The sequence below is a fragment of the Papio anubis genome, chromosome 4 (assembly GCF_008728515.1).
Source record: "Papio anubis isolate 15944 chromosome 4, Panubis1.0, whole genome shotgun sequence".
NCBI classification, from domain to species: domain Eukaryota; kingdom Metazoa; phylum Chordata; class Mammalia; order Primates; family Cercopithecidae; genus Papio; species Papio anubis.
The window spans coordinates 165,615,997-165,629,310 of record NC_044979.1 but is presented as its reverse complement, the minus strand read 5'-3'; the positions used below and the strand labels follow the sequence as shown (position 1 = coordinate 165,629,310).

General features: G+C 36.2%; 2 protein-coding genes across 2 annotated transcripts; both read left to right on the top strand.

Moving 5' to 3' along the window:
• Positions 1 to 1,954: 1,954 nt before the first annotated feature.
• Positions 1,955 to 6,731, top strand: LOC103882650 (keratin-associated protein 25-1). Its single transcript, XM_031665689.1, is given in 2 exon segments — positions 1,955 to 4,784; positions 4,786 to 6,731. Coding segments are annotated over 2 exon segments (333 nt in total). The 5' UTR covers positions 1,955 to 4,769; the 3' UTR covers positions 5,104 to 6,731.
• A 3,664-nt stretch (positions 6,732 to 10,395) lies between these two features.
• On the top strand, positions 10,396 to 13,066 carry LOC101020294 (keratin-associated protein 24-1). Its single transcript, XM_021935391.2, has one exon. It carries the CDS (start codon positions 11,321 to 11,323, stop codon positions 12,203 to 12,205), a length of 885 nt encoding a protein of 294 aa, XP_021791083.1. The 5' UTR covers positions 10,396 to 11,320; the 3' UTR covers positions 12,206 to 13,066.
• The last annotated feature ends 248 nt before the right edge of the window (positions 13,067 to 13,314 follow it).

Genomic DNA, 13,314 nt, shown 5'->3' with positions numbered 1-13,314 from the left:
ATACTACCTGTTCCCCAAAATCCTATGGAAATAAATAAATAAATAAATAAATAAATAAATAAATAAATAAAAATAAACTAACCTACAATTCTGTATCCAGTGAACTTATCCGTCAGACAAACAGAAATTGTGGGAATTTGTTGACAGGAGAACTGCCTTGGAAGAAATGTTAAAAGAAGTTCTTTGGAACAAAAGAAAATGAAATAGGTCAGAAACTTGAATTTACTTAATGAGAGGAAGAAATTTAGAGGAGAAATAAGAGTAGAAGGGTAGAGTGGAGCAGATCAGTAAGGTGTGGAGTTGTGAGAATGAGGAAGGCTTGGAGGATTTATGATGAGATCACATATATGGAAAGAAGCAGATACATTTGAGATATACTTAGAAGAAATAAACAGTACTTGCTTATTGTTTGTAAGTGGTAAATAAGGGAAATAAAAGAATCATGTTTGATACTCTGATTTCTGGCTTGAGAAATCGAGTAGATAAATTTCAACTTACTAAGATAAGGAAATATAGGAGAGGAAATTTTTAGGACCAGAATCAAAAATTTGACTCTAGATATTAAATTTGAGTGGCTAATATAAAAAAAAAAAAAGAGAGAGAGAAGAAAATCAAAGGAACGATGTCAAATAAGTGGCTTGGATTTTTAAAAATCTGATCTCAATGTAAAAAAAAGTTTATTTCATTCATCTAACATTCAAAAACATTGATTGACTGGCTGCTTTGTTTAAGGAACTGGCAACTAGTAAAATTGATATGAGTAAGACATACCTCTGACCTCAAGGAGGTCGAAGTCTTAGAGACTAGAGGGATAGCCTATAAGATACCTTTATCATGTAGATATTGAACCTAAGCAAACAGGTTCAGTATCCTGTATAATTGCATTAATTAATTTTTGAATAAAGTTCTATAGATAAAAGGAAGAAGGAAAGTAAAGAAATGGGAGCACTCATTTTCTTGATACGGTTCTTGGTTGGAATTATTTGCCTATTGTATACATTGAAAGTATGTGATGTTTCAGATGTGATGATGTACTGAATAGTGCTCTTAAATTCTTGAATAAGCATTATTCATCCTGGGCCAAGTTGATATACATTTGCAAGAATAAAATAATTATAAATCATTATGTTGGGAACAATACTCTATTGAGTCAGAGGATCTCTAAGAAAGGATGAGTGAGGAATTGACAAAGTGATGCCTCTCCCTATCTCTACACACAACCAAGAAAATTAGGCCAGTATGAACATTTTTTCCAACCTCTATAGTGACAGGAGAAAATCAAATACAATGTTTAAGGCATAATGCATGGAAATGGGTAAAAAGATGCAGAAAATATCTCTGAGAGAGCCATTTCTAACCTGCTTTAAAAAATGTAAAGTAATTTGCAGAGGCACAATAGAGAAGGATATTCCAGAAGGGTGTAGCTTATGCAGAGTTTCTGTGACTAAAAAGCAGGGTTTTATGAAATTTGAACATTAAATTGAAATTGAAACAAGGGGGTTTTGGAATAGGATCATGAAGAGAAGTTGCAAATATATGTTGATCCCAAATATTGAAGATTTTATGAACCTTGTTCAGGAGTGTGTACTTTATTAAATAGGCAATTAGGAGTCATTAAAATCTGTATTTTACAAAGAACTCTAATGAAAATATGGAGGATGTATTAAACGTATAAACTCTAAATAAGATTTAGCATGTTAATTAGTATGTGAGAATGAAAATGCAAACTCCCTTTTTTTTTTAGACAGAGTTTTGCTCTTGTTGCCCAGGCTGGAGTGCAATGGCGTGATCTCGGCTCACTGCAACCTCCGCCTCCCAGGTTCAAGCCATTCTCCTGCCTCAGCCTCCTGAATAGCTGGGATTATAGGCATGTGCCATCACACCCGGCTAATTTTATGTTTTTAATAGAGAAGAGGTTTCTCCATGTTGGTCAGGCTGGTCTCAAACTCCTAACCTCAGGTGATCGGCCTGCCTCAGCCTCCCAAGGTGAAAATGTGAACTCTTAAATGCTATTTTTATTACTTTATGTTAATTTCATCATATCCCCCACCAATCATTTCAAACAAAATATATAACTTCTCAGGAGCTTTTTTGATCTCAGGCTATTAAGCTAGGCAGCTACATGGAGATGTTTTAAACTTAAAGAACCATTAGTCTCTACAGACATTTGGAGAAATTAGAAATGGAATTAGAAATAATAAATCAGGACACGTGTCAGGTAAGTATACGTATAGGGCTTCTGTGGCATTTGTCATCAAGATGTAATACATTGTTTGATGATACCAGGTTTCTCTCATTTACATGCCCCACATCTAACTTAAATTTTAATTACTGATGATTAATGATGGGATTATATTTAGTTTGATAACTGTAGCCCTAATGACTTTCCAGTTACCAGGTATGTTTCAATAGCAATTCTATTGCAATCAAATCTATTTTCACTATGGTTTAAAAAGAAAAACCTTAATTTTGATTCTGAAACCCATATGTAACATGCCGATATGCTGAGGAAAATATTTTATAGACTAGTTGGTTACCACTTGTTTTCAAATTTCACAAAGAATATAAGAAGCGAACATAAACTTCAACTAAATTATGAGGCATTTAGGTGAGGTGCACACACCTGAACTACAATATTTCACTTTGGAGGAATCTTCTTTGGAAGCATATTAAGGATTTGAAAGATTTCACTTATCTGGAGTGCTTAAAATTCTCAGAAGAGACGGAAAAATGTCAGACAGATTCTCAAACTTACCTCAATCCTTGATGATTCCAATCTCTTCTGCTCCTTTTTACCCATAATAGTCCTCTTTTACAGTGATGTGATCTGAGGCTTTCTTTAACAAGAATGTAGCACACTGACTTTGAAAATTTCCCATGTGAAATGTCAAACACTTTTTCTTTCACTGTCTGAAACAAAAAAAAAAAATGTGAAATTCAGAGGAAGAACTTTATATTACATCTGTACCAAATGTCATGTTTATGTCAATAAATATCAAAAATATATCATAAATGTGTTTTCTCTGTCTCTCTCTGTTTTCTTTTCTTCCTTTGTGCATGTTGCATGGGTGATGAGATATCTTTACTTTTCTGAATGCTCTGTAAAATCTTCCAATTAAAAAGATATTTCACTATCTTTTCCTCAGAAATAAAATAATAACCAGCCTTCCAGAATCTTCAATGAACAATGCAGGGACAATAGGACTATTGTACAATAGCAAAGTATTCAACAAAAGGATCATCAATGATACTCTTAAGATGTCAAGTGGCTACTTGGAATCTTTAGTGTCCTCCGCTCATAAACAACTCCCTCACCGTTGATAAGTGAGAAGATGCTTGAGAATAGAATGTTTTGGTTTGGGAAGACAAGTGACTCCAGGAAATAGATGCCTGTAAACATTAACTTGCATCTTTGGGGAAGAATTCAAAATAAAGATGGTTGTTCCTTCCATAGTATCCAAGTAAGCAGTGTTCGAACATCTTTTTTATATGATATTACAGTTTTGCGTAATCCTTGTGTAGCTAATTGCATGAGGACCAAATTGGTCTTCCTGATAAATTGTTTCAGATGAAGACATCCATTAATTCTGGAAAGCTAGTACACAAGCTGATGACTATTTATGTCATGTTTATCCTCTTATTTGAAGACCACAGGTACATGTAAGATATTTGTACTAGTAAAAGTAAGTATGTCATCAGTGTTACCATGTAGAAATATTATGTGTCTTTTCTCAAGTCTTTGGAAATCAAACACGACTTTTAAGTATGAAAAATATTAAGTTGTCAGAGCTGAGCTCTTTAAAATGTACCCTAACATGCTTATATAAAATTGACTATCAACACAAATATACAGATAGCAACATCACAAAATTAGATTCTCAGCTAAGTATGAAAAACAGGGAATAGTATGAGATATTTTGTCTGGAAAACTCAAGAAACATTGATAGATGGAAACTGTTTTGGGAGGTACACCTCCTCTAAGCATTGCAACATTGTATCTCTTCTTCCAGGATGAGGACTATGCCTTCCTAACTGTGGGGTTCCTTGTAGATAATGAATAGGATAAACATCCATTCAAATGGACTCCTTTTAATTAAGCATTATTTGGGGGTGGAAGCAGAAGCAAAGCAGATAAAATATACAAGTAATTACATCATATACATTCTCAAACCTGATAAACAGGAGAAAGATTAGGATTGTAGATATATAGAAGATTAAAACCGAACTTATTTTATGGATGGAAAGGAAGTTATCTTCATAGGCAACACAACACTAAATTCATGAGATATTACGATGCAAATAAATCTAAAATATTGGGAGGCGGAGAGTCTGGGTATATAGCTACCGAGATATAGAAGCAATTTGGTCTAGTTTGATGTAGACTTAGATAAGCTATTCTTTATTACTTATCTGAATGAAAGCCTTACTTCAGACTCTGTCATGTCAGCCAGCATCTGCTATTATGGAAACTACAACTTCTGCTGTCTTGGGAGTTACTGCCATGTTCTTGTCACCTCATCCATTGCACTCTGCCCTACTCATGTAAACTGGAGCCATGCTCTGTGCTTCTCCAACCAACGCTGAATTTGGCTTCCAGAAAACTCCCCAGAGAAATGTGGTAAACCTTCCAGCTACCATTCATCCAGTTGTGTGCATGCAATTTGTGAAATTTCTTGCTAGTTTCTACTACTTATTGTGTCTCCAGACCTTGCTACTCAACTAGCTGTTTTTCTATCAATCTTTAATTCTCAAGTTCCTGCCAATTCTCAATGCATAACAGATCTTAACGCTATTTTTTTCAGTAGTTGCCTCTCCCAAAACCACATCTCTTATGGCTGTCAATCACTGAGCTTTATTTTTTGTGGCTGTCAACCACTGAATTTTGTGTCCAGGACCTGCTGTCCTTTGAGCTCTTCCTCCTGTGGTTATGAACCTATAGGTTCTATATTCAACAGCTTCAGAGCCCTGAATTACGTGTCTCATGGTTTCCAACCTGTTTCCTTCATGCACAGGAGTTTCCAACCAGCTTGTTCTGATTTTGTGGGTTGGCAATCTCCATTTCGTAGAAGAACTGCTGAATTGTTATTTCAGTGTCTTGCCTGACAGCATTTTACAGAAATTTTATCTTTAGGTTGAAGATTTGCTCTTAGGCTGATGGATCATTGTGTTTATAGTTCAGGTGCTGTTTTAACATGTCCTGTTTTATGTGATCAAATTCTAAGAGACTGTAATTGTTTCTTCACTAGAAATTTTTCAAATTCTAAAAGATTCTAATTGTTTCTTCAGTAGAAAATTTTCACTGCCAGGGATTCTTGATTTCTATGCCAGTAATATGTCCTTGAATAGGAAGACAAGGTTTCATGGTTATTTATAAATAGTCTGTCTTCAAATGATGTAGAAAAGAGTATCTTTGGTTCTTCATTATCTTCAATGAAGTTAAGGACAGCTAGTTTCACTAAACAAATATAATGCAAAGAAAGAAAAGAAAGAGTATCTGAAAAAGGCAGGCAGGATAGATCCTTTCAAGAATCTGAATGCACATATCGTACTACGTAAATATTAAATATGCACCTGTATTTTCTAACACTTAAAAAGAGAATTATTTAGCCTGAATAGACTACATTTTGCCATAGCAACCAACAACTTCAGAATTCCAGGTGCTTAAAATTGGAATGGTGTACTTATCACCCCTACTACACATTCATTGTTTCAGCTCCCAAATCATTCTCATTCTGGAACCCAGACATAGAGGATCTTCACTATCAGGTATAATGCCAGTAGAGGCAGAGGGAAAATAGTAAGGAAAATTAATTGCTCATCAGCACTACATATGTCTTCTAAATTACCATTGAACAGAGCAAGTTACAATGCCCAGTCTGCCCCACAAGATTAAGTACAAAGGGGTTACATAAATTTTAGTTCTGTACAATAGACAGCACAATATTTTTTCCTCTTGAACTAAACTTAAGTCCTACCCCGTGCCCTCCCATGGATCCTTGCATAGAGAAAATTGTTATTACTTTGAACCTGTTTCTCTGTTATATGTATGTAACTAATTAATTCAGTTATTCCACCTACTCACTGGGAACTTGTTCTTCTTACAAGCAACTGCTCATATTCTAGTAACTATTCCACCATATTGATCATCTTCAATGGACTGGGCATACCACTACATGATCAATAATCTTCCAATGCACATATGAAAAGATACTATTATCCCCATTGTTACAGATAAGAAAATTCAAATAGGTCAAGAAACTTGCCCGAAGACCCACATAAGTTATATTTCAAAGACTTTTCTTTATCTTTCATACTATCTCTATTTTTATTCATTCAGGTTTTGACTAATCTAGAAGCCACTTGGAAGTTGTCAATTGCTTGGTGACCATAATCTTCAACTCTAGAATAACAAATCTAAACTTCAAATAAAACTATTTCCTCTCAGCCACAGCCCCTGCCCAGCTTTTCTCTCTAGGTGGACTAACTTTAATGGTGTGTACCCTTATGGGGTATGCCCTCTCTGGGATCCTTATTTCCCAGGTAAATGGTGGTAAATGCCTTCAACTTATTCAATTCCTCCAAATTTAATTTCTAAGATCAACATATAATTTATACACATCATAGCAAGTTACCTAGCCTAAAACAGGCTATTCTGGCATGATTTTTCCTTCTGTTTTTCCTTCCTTCCTTCCTTCCTTCCTTCCTTCCTTCCTTCCTTCCTTCCTTCCTTCCTTCCTTCCTTCCTTCCTCCCTTCCTCTCTCTCTCCTTCCATTTTTTCTCCCTCCCTCCTTCCTTCTTCTCTCTCTCCCTTCCTTCTTCCCTCCTTTCATCTCTTCCTTTCTTGCTTCCTTCCTTCTTTCTTTTTTCTATCTTTCTTCTTGCTTTTGATGTACACATACAAAATGCAGCAGGTTTTAGATGAGATCCAATAATGACAATAAAAAATAATAATACTAACAAACATTATAGGCTGACGATAATGATAAAGGTTGACATCAAAACATCAGCTACACAAAACTGTATTTCCTATGCTGTGCTTGACCAACTCTCACACCCACCTATTGAATGAATACTACTATTAGTAGTATTTATTTAATTCAATAAATACAGCCACCTATGGAGCAAATACTACTATTAATTCTCACAGCTACCTATTTAATTCTCATAGCCACCTATGGAGCAAATACTACTATTAACTTTATTTTGAAGATGTGGAAATTAAGTTACAGAAGCACATGGTAGTTAAACTGAGCATCAGAAACAGGATTAGTATCCAGGGAATTTGAGCATTGAGCCTTTATTGCTAGCAATGCATATGCAGCTTCCAGGAACTAGCTAATGATATATGGCACTGAAGGATATGAGTTATACAAGAGGAGTCATTAGTAATCTATTGTCAAGCAAGTCGTTTTTCTTAACTACACAAGGTAGAATTGTTCAATTTTAGCATTTACTTTTAGAGGACACAATGATTATTGTAGGATTATGTGTTTACAACATCAAAGTAAATTGTGAATAATATTTTTTTAGTTTAATTGGTGACTGGAATTCCCTAAAGTGGAGCTTTAGAAAATTAGAAAGAAAAGATTTAATTTGCATCTACTATGTCCATTGCACTTTTCTAGGTATTTTCATATTTATTATCTCATTGCATCTTCAGGAAAGTCCTGCAAAGTACATGCTATTAGCTCCAGTTTTATGTAAGAAGATACTGATGTACTGAGAGAGAACAATTTTCCAAAGGTACATGCTAATAAATACATTTAAATGGTAGTCAGCGAGAAAGTAATGCATAAATCATTAGGGCACAATCCTGACAGTTCCATTTAAAAATGTTTAACTTTTACTACAGCTGTATTTCATTACATATATACCATGTTTCCCTGAATTTAAACATGAAAATTCCTATCTTTCCACCCATTTGTGTTATCATTTTTAAACGCTTTACCTTAATTTTTTTGTCTCTTAAAAATTTTTATATTTCTCATCTGTTCTTCAGCTTTTTAAACCACTAATAGTCTATTAAGCCAACAATGTAAATGCTGCATTACATTTACTGCAATATAAATGCTACTTGTAAACAGCAAGTAACCAACATTTTAGGTTGCCAACGCTAAATTTAAGAATCTTTTTGACTCAATATTTGCAATTCAATTGTTATATAAGTATGGATTCACAAACATTTTGCTCTTTCAATCATAAGATCAGTTTTGCCTAATTTAACACCATTTTGGCAAGTGGAAAAATACATTATTGCATATATAGTAGCAAAAGGGAGTATAAAATTTTGTTTGACCTAAAAGACTAGGAAAATGTCCTCTATTATTTTGTTTAAGGGCCATTTACTGGAAAATTTAGCTTTCTTTGATCTTCTGTTTACCCTAAAGGATTTTTAACCTTTGGATAAAACTGGGAAAGAGTTCCATAACTCTTTTTTAATGAGGAAAGGAATCTACTGGCTCATTAGATACAAGAAGTTTGTTGCTTATTCCAGACAGTATTGGTATCTCTCTGAATTATCTGATGGCTAGAAAGCTTATTCCTTACATCTTAAACTTTCCCTGAATACAGAGCACAAACTTCTTAAACTACGTAAGGACTATCTATTGTATTTTCCTATACTTTTCTGGCATAGTGTATTTATTTCCTGTGACAGCCGTAACAACTTATCACAAACTCAGTGGAAAGGCATAAACAACAAGAGTGCATTTGCTTACAGTTCTAGAGGCTAATAGTCCAAAATCTGCTTCACCGACCTAAAGCGAAGTTATCAACAGTGCTGATTCCTCCTGCAATCCCCAGGAAGAAATCCGTTCCCTACCTTTTTTGGATTATAACGATTGCCGACATTCCTTAGCTTGTGGCCACATCATTCCAAACTCTGTTTCCATCCTCATATTGTCTGGAAATTACGTCAGGCCCACCCAGATAATCCACTTCAAGATCCTTAATTTAGTCACACCTGCATAGTCCCTTTTTGCCGTGTCATGTAGCATTCACAGATTTCCCAGTACGAGAAAGCGGGCTTCTTGGGTGGGTGCATTATTTAGCCTTCCGCACACAACAAATACTAATAACAGGGGAATTAATGGAAGAAAACATTATTTTAGGAGTTAAGTGAAAACAGAGAAATGCATATGCCTCTCCAAAGCCTTCAGACCACAATGCCACTCAAGCGACAGTGGTGTTTATTTTCTATTCAAGCCTGCCATCACTATGAAGCTGGTATTTGCTATATTTTGCTGTATTTCTGATGTGGTGTGCTCCATCTCTTTCAAAAGTTGAGATTAGAGTAGGAGACAATTCTGCAGAGGTATCATGTACAGAAAATGATGGCGTGAATGGGATGGGGTGATGATTCCATAGGTGTGTGATATTCTGAGTAAGGAAGGAGATGAAACATAAAAGCAAATGAGAGGAAGCAAGCTAGGGTTGCTTTCTCGAATCTCATTGTTTATGTGTTTAGAATATTATCATACCGAAATCAATTGAAATATGTTGTAATGGCTCATGCTTTGAATATTGGTCATGCCATATGATGTTCCACATTATTTTTTTTGACTTACACCTGTGTGAATAAAATTAATTCAAAATACCTCACTATTTAATTTTAAGATGGAAGGGAAGAATGTGAGATTTACAGGTAATTGACTTAATTCATTCTGTGTTTGTTAATGATGTTAGCCCTCAAACCTGCTTCAAGGATGCCTAAGGAAAAAAAAAAAGACTAGAGGCAACAATGCTACAATAGAGAAGCGTAGAAATAAAGCTTCATCAACCTCTGGCTTTTCTGTGTATCACTGGAGCTCAGTAATGTAGCGGACAGTTGGCCATCAACTAACTGTCTATGTATCTTCTTTCCTATTTTGCCTGCCTCAGGACTAACATTTTCTGCACAAAATCCCAAGGCTCCCTATAGCCAAACAATTTGCTGGAAATATGGTTTCATGATTGTGGCCTTTGTCACCTGAGAGAAACTGCAGAAGGCAGCAAAACATGTTTAATACAGAATTGCTTATTGTCAACTTACAGAATAAATATACTGAGAAAAGCACTGAGAAAATGGAGATTTTTTTTAAAAAGAGAGTATCTGTAGGTTTAAATGGGTGTGCATTTGAAAAATCTAACTGAAAAGTAACCAAAAACAGTGAGAGAAATCTCATAGTTTGCTACAATGAGAGTTAATTTTTAAAACTATCCCTATAGCTGATCCTACCAGAAGTCTGTTCTATTCTCTGTCTGAATTCTTCACTGTTAATAAATGCATTGCTGTTTCCAATTCAATGGCGGCTGGAAATATAAATTATAATTTTATATTTTGAAGAACAAAATTTCAATTCTTCAGTTTAAATTAAAATCTTTAAAAAAAATTATTTAGCCTTCACCCTGAGTAGTAAAAAGTGCTATTTAATATATACAGTGCTCATAAGAACTACACAGTTTATTCAGATAAAACTTTTAAACAGTTATTTCCTTTTGTTGACATAAACTAAAAATAACTGCATTTTTCAACACAGGAGTAAAATAAAGTGTAGATGCAAAAGAAAGCAAATGAAGAATAAGATAACTTATTTGGGGAAAAATGGGAAAAATGTTTACATCTGACGACAATTGGGGTTTACAGCAGGCAATGGAACACGTGATTTGTAACCTTAGTCAGTTAGGAAGGTATAATCTTGCAAAACTGGGTTTATTTGATAGCACACATTGCAGACACTCTTTAAGAAGGGATTTAACAGAAGTCTTGGTTGCTTAGCAACCAATGCCTCCTGGGAACAAGTTCATTTTTAGCCTGGTGTAGGTCACCAAGTGTCCCAAGTATTGCTGTGAGTCTTACCTGTGGACTTCTCCTAATACATTACATGAGAAGCTGTTACCAGTATATGGCCCTGCACAGGTAAGAGTATAGTACATATTTGGAGAGACTGATTCTTGAAAGGTCAATGCCTGCTTTTGAAGAACCACGTTGAGACAGACAAACTACTTGGCTTATTTCAGAGCATATGATTAAGTCCTTCAGTGTTTTCCAATAGTTAACAGAGTGGAAAAATACAGGTTCCTTGCTTTAGTTGAGTCCTTGTGAACCTGTAAATAACCATGTTGCAGAAGCCCATAGACACATGAACTCTTGTTAACCTCTGATTGACAGATGAGAGTTTGCCTATTAACGTGAAAATCACTATTTGTTGAAGGTATGGTCTACAGATGATGAGTGATGGGTGATTGTCAAAGTGGTGATTATGGATACTTTGAAGAATTAAAATAAACTTATTTTTACACGTGTGAAAACATTAGCCTCTGTGGCTAACCAACACACTAATGAGATGTTGCTGTGTTTTCGCCCCAAGCAGAGAGAAGGAAGAGTCTGGAGAGGCTTTTGACAATCACCAGGGAAGGTATAAAACGTCTTTAGGCCACAGCCACACTGCACAGCAACCACTGAGCATGTATACAGGCTCCATGTCTACTCCAGGCTATCCTGGGGTCTGCACATCATATCGAACTCACTGTTATATCCCAGTGACTTCTTCTGTTACTCTTAGCTCCAATGATTTAAGCCCTGCCTGTGGACACTACTTACCCAGTAGCTACCAAGGAAATCTCTGGCTCCTGGATTACTGCCAAGAATCCTACGGTGAAGCACCAACCTGCGAATCTCCCAGCTGTGAGCCCAAGACCTGCAGCACCACTGGTTGTGACCCATCAAACTCCTCTGTGCCCTGCAACTCCCCATCAGCAGGCCAAGTCTTCAGTGTCTGTGAAACTACCAACATCAAACCCAGCCCCAGCTGCAGCCCATGCACTCAGACCAACGGGTATGTATGCAATTGCCACACACCCACTCAAAGTGCATCCAAAGCCTGCCAAACCCTCTACAATGGTTCCAACTGCTTTGGACAGCTTAACTGCTCATCCAAGAGTTTCCAAACTCCAAACCACTGCAGATTGAGTACTTTGGGGTATAAAAGCTACCAAAATCCTTGCTTCATACCCAGCTACGTCTCACCATTATGTTATACTTCCAACAGCTGGCAACCCCAAAACTATTTAATGAGCAATTATCACTATACGAGCTACAGGCCTACGAGCTGCCGACCACTGAGCTATTTATCTAGAAGCTTCAGGTCTCTGAGCTGTATACCCAGTACCTTTCCACCTCTGAGGTATTTATGCAGTGGTAGCAGACCTCTGAAATGCTTTTGACCAACTTACAGAATTTATAAGCAACTGGAAATTGCCCAGTGGGGAAGATTCTACTAAGTACTAGAATGTCTAATTTTCTGCTGAATCTCTTTATTCGGCCTAAGAATCTCGTTACATTAAGTTCAAATATAGCTCCCAGGCTTATTAACCACAGCCAGTATCACCTGCTAGCTTTTCTTTTTTTCTGTTGTTCTGTTATTGCTCTTTGTACTAAAAGCTGACCCTGAAGGTAACATCGTTATTTCGGAGATTTATCACAATGGACTTACCAAAGAGACTCCATTTGAAGTACAGCCATCACCAGCTTTCTTACTTTGGCTGTCACTGTTACTTGTCTGACAGTGTGATTATCACCTACCTTTCCTGATGAAATGGGACCTCCATGGTTTGACTGCAGATTCCAGCATGCAAGTTCGTTCGGATGGCTTTGCTTTTCATTGATATTTTTGTCAACTACCTAACTAGCACGTTGCTAATAAGCTGAGAGATAACATTATCTTGAGCATAATAAGTTGAACTATTTCATCCTTTTCTTACTGACTGATTGTAAGAACAGGCAAATGGCAGTGGTGACTAGAGCTCAAAAAGAGAAGCCTTCAGCAAATCTTCTCTTCCAGAAAAGCCATAAAACAAGATTCACTGGTACTCAGCTTTTGTTCTCCATGCCTAAGAAAAAGCCTCAGAATTAGCTAAAGCATGACAATTATTTGTTGAAAGAAGAACAAATACTGTTAGAGATTCTTTACAATTACGTTTAATCTATGTTCAGGATTCTCCTATTATCCTGCCTTGCTGATTTATTGCATTATGACTCTGGAATATGTCCTCGTTCTTAGTTAATAAACAAATTTCTGACTGGAAGTAATGGCTTTCCTTATGCTTTATTTCACATTTACTAAAATTTCATCCATGTTCTGGGCAATATACATAGCGTTGTCAAAATGCTGCTTTCCTGCCATTTAGTTTAGAGTCTAAATTTAAAATACAAAGAAGGGGCTGGACGTGGTGGCTCATGCCTGTAATCCAAGCACTTCGGGAGGCCAAGGGGTGGGGGCTGTATCACCTAAGATCAGGAGTTCGAGACCAGCCTTACCAACATGGTGAAACCC

Excerpts from the sequence above, each read along its gene's own strand:
- LOC101020294 (XM_021935391.2), top strand. The coding sequence starts at position 11,321 with ATGAGATGTTGCTGTGTTTTCGCCCCAAGCAGAGAGAAGGAAGAGTCT.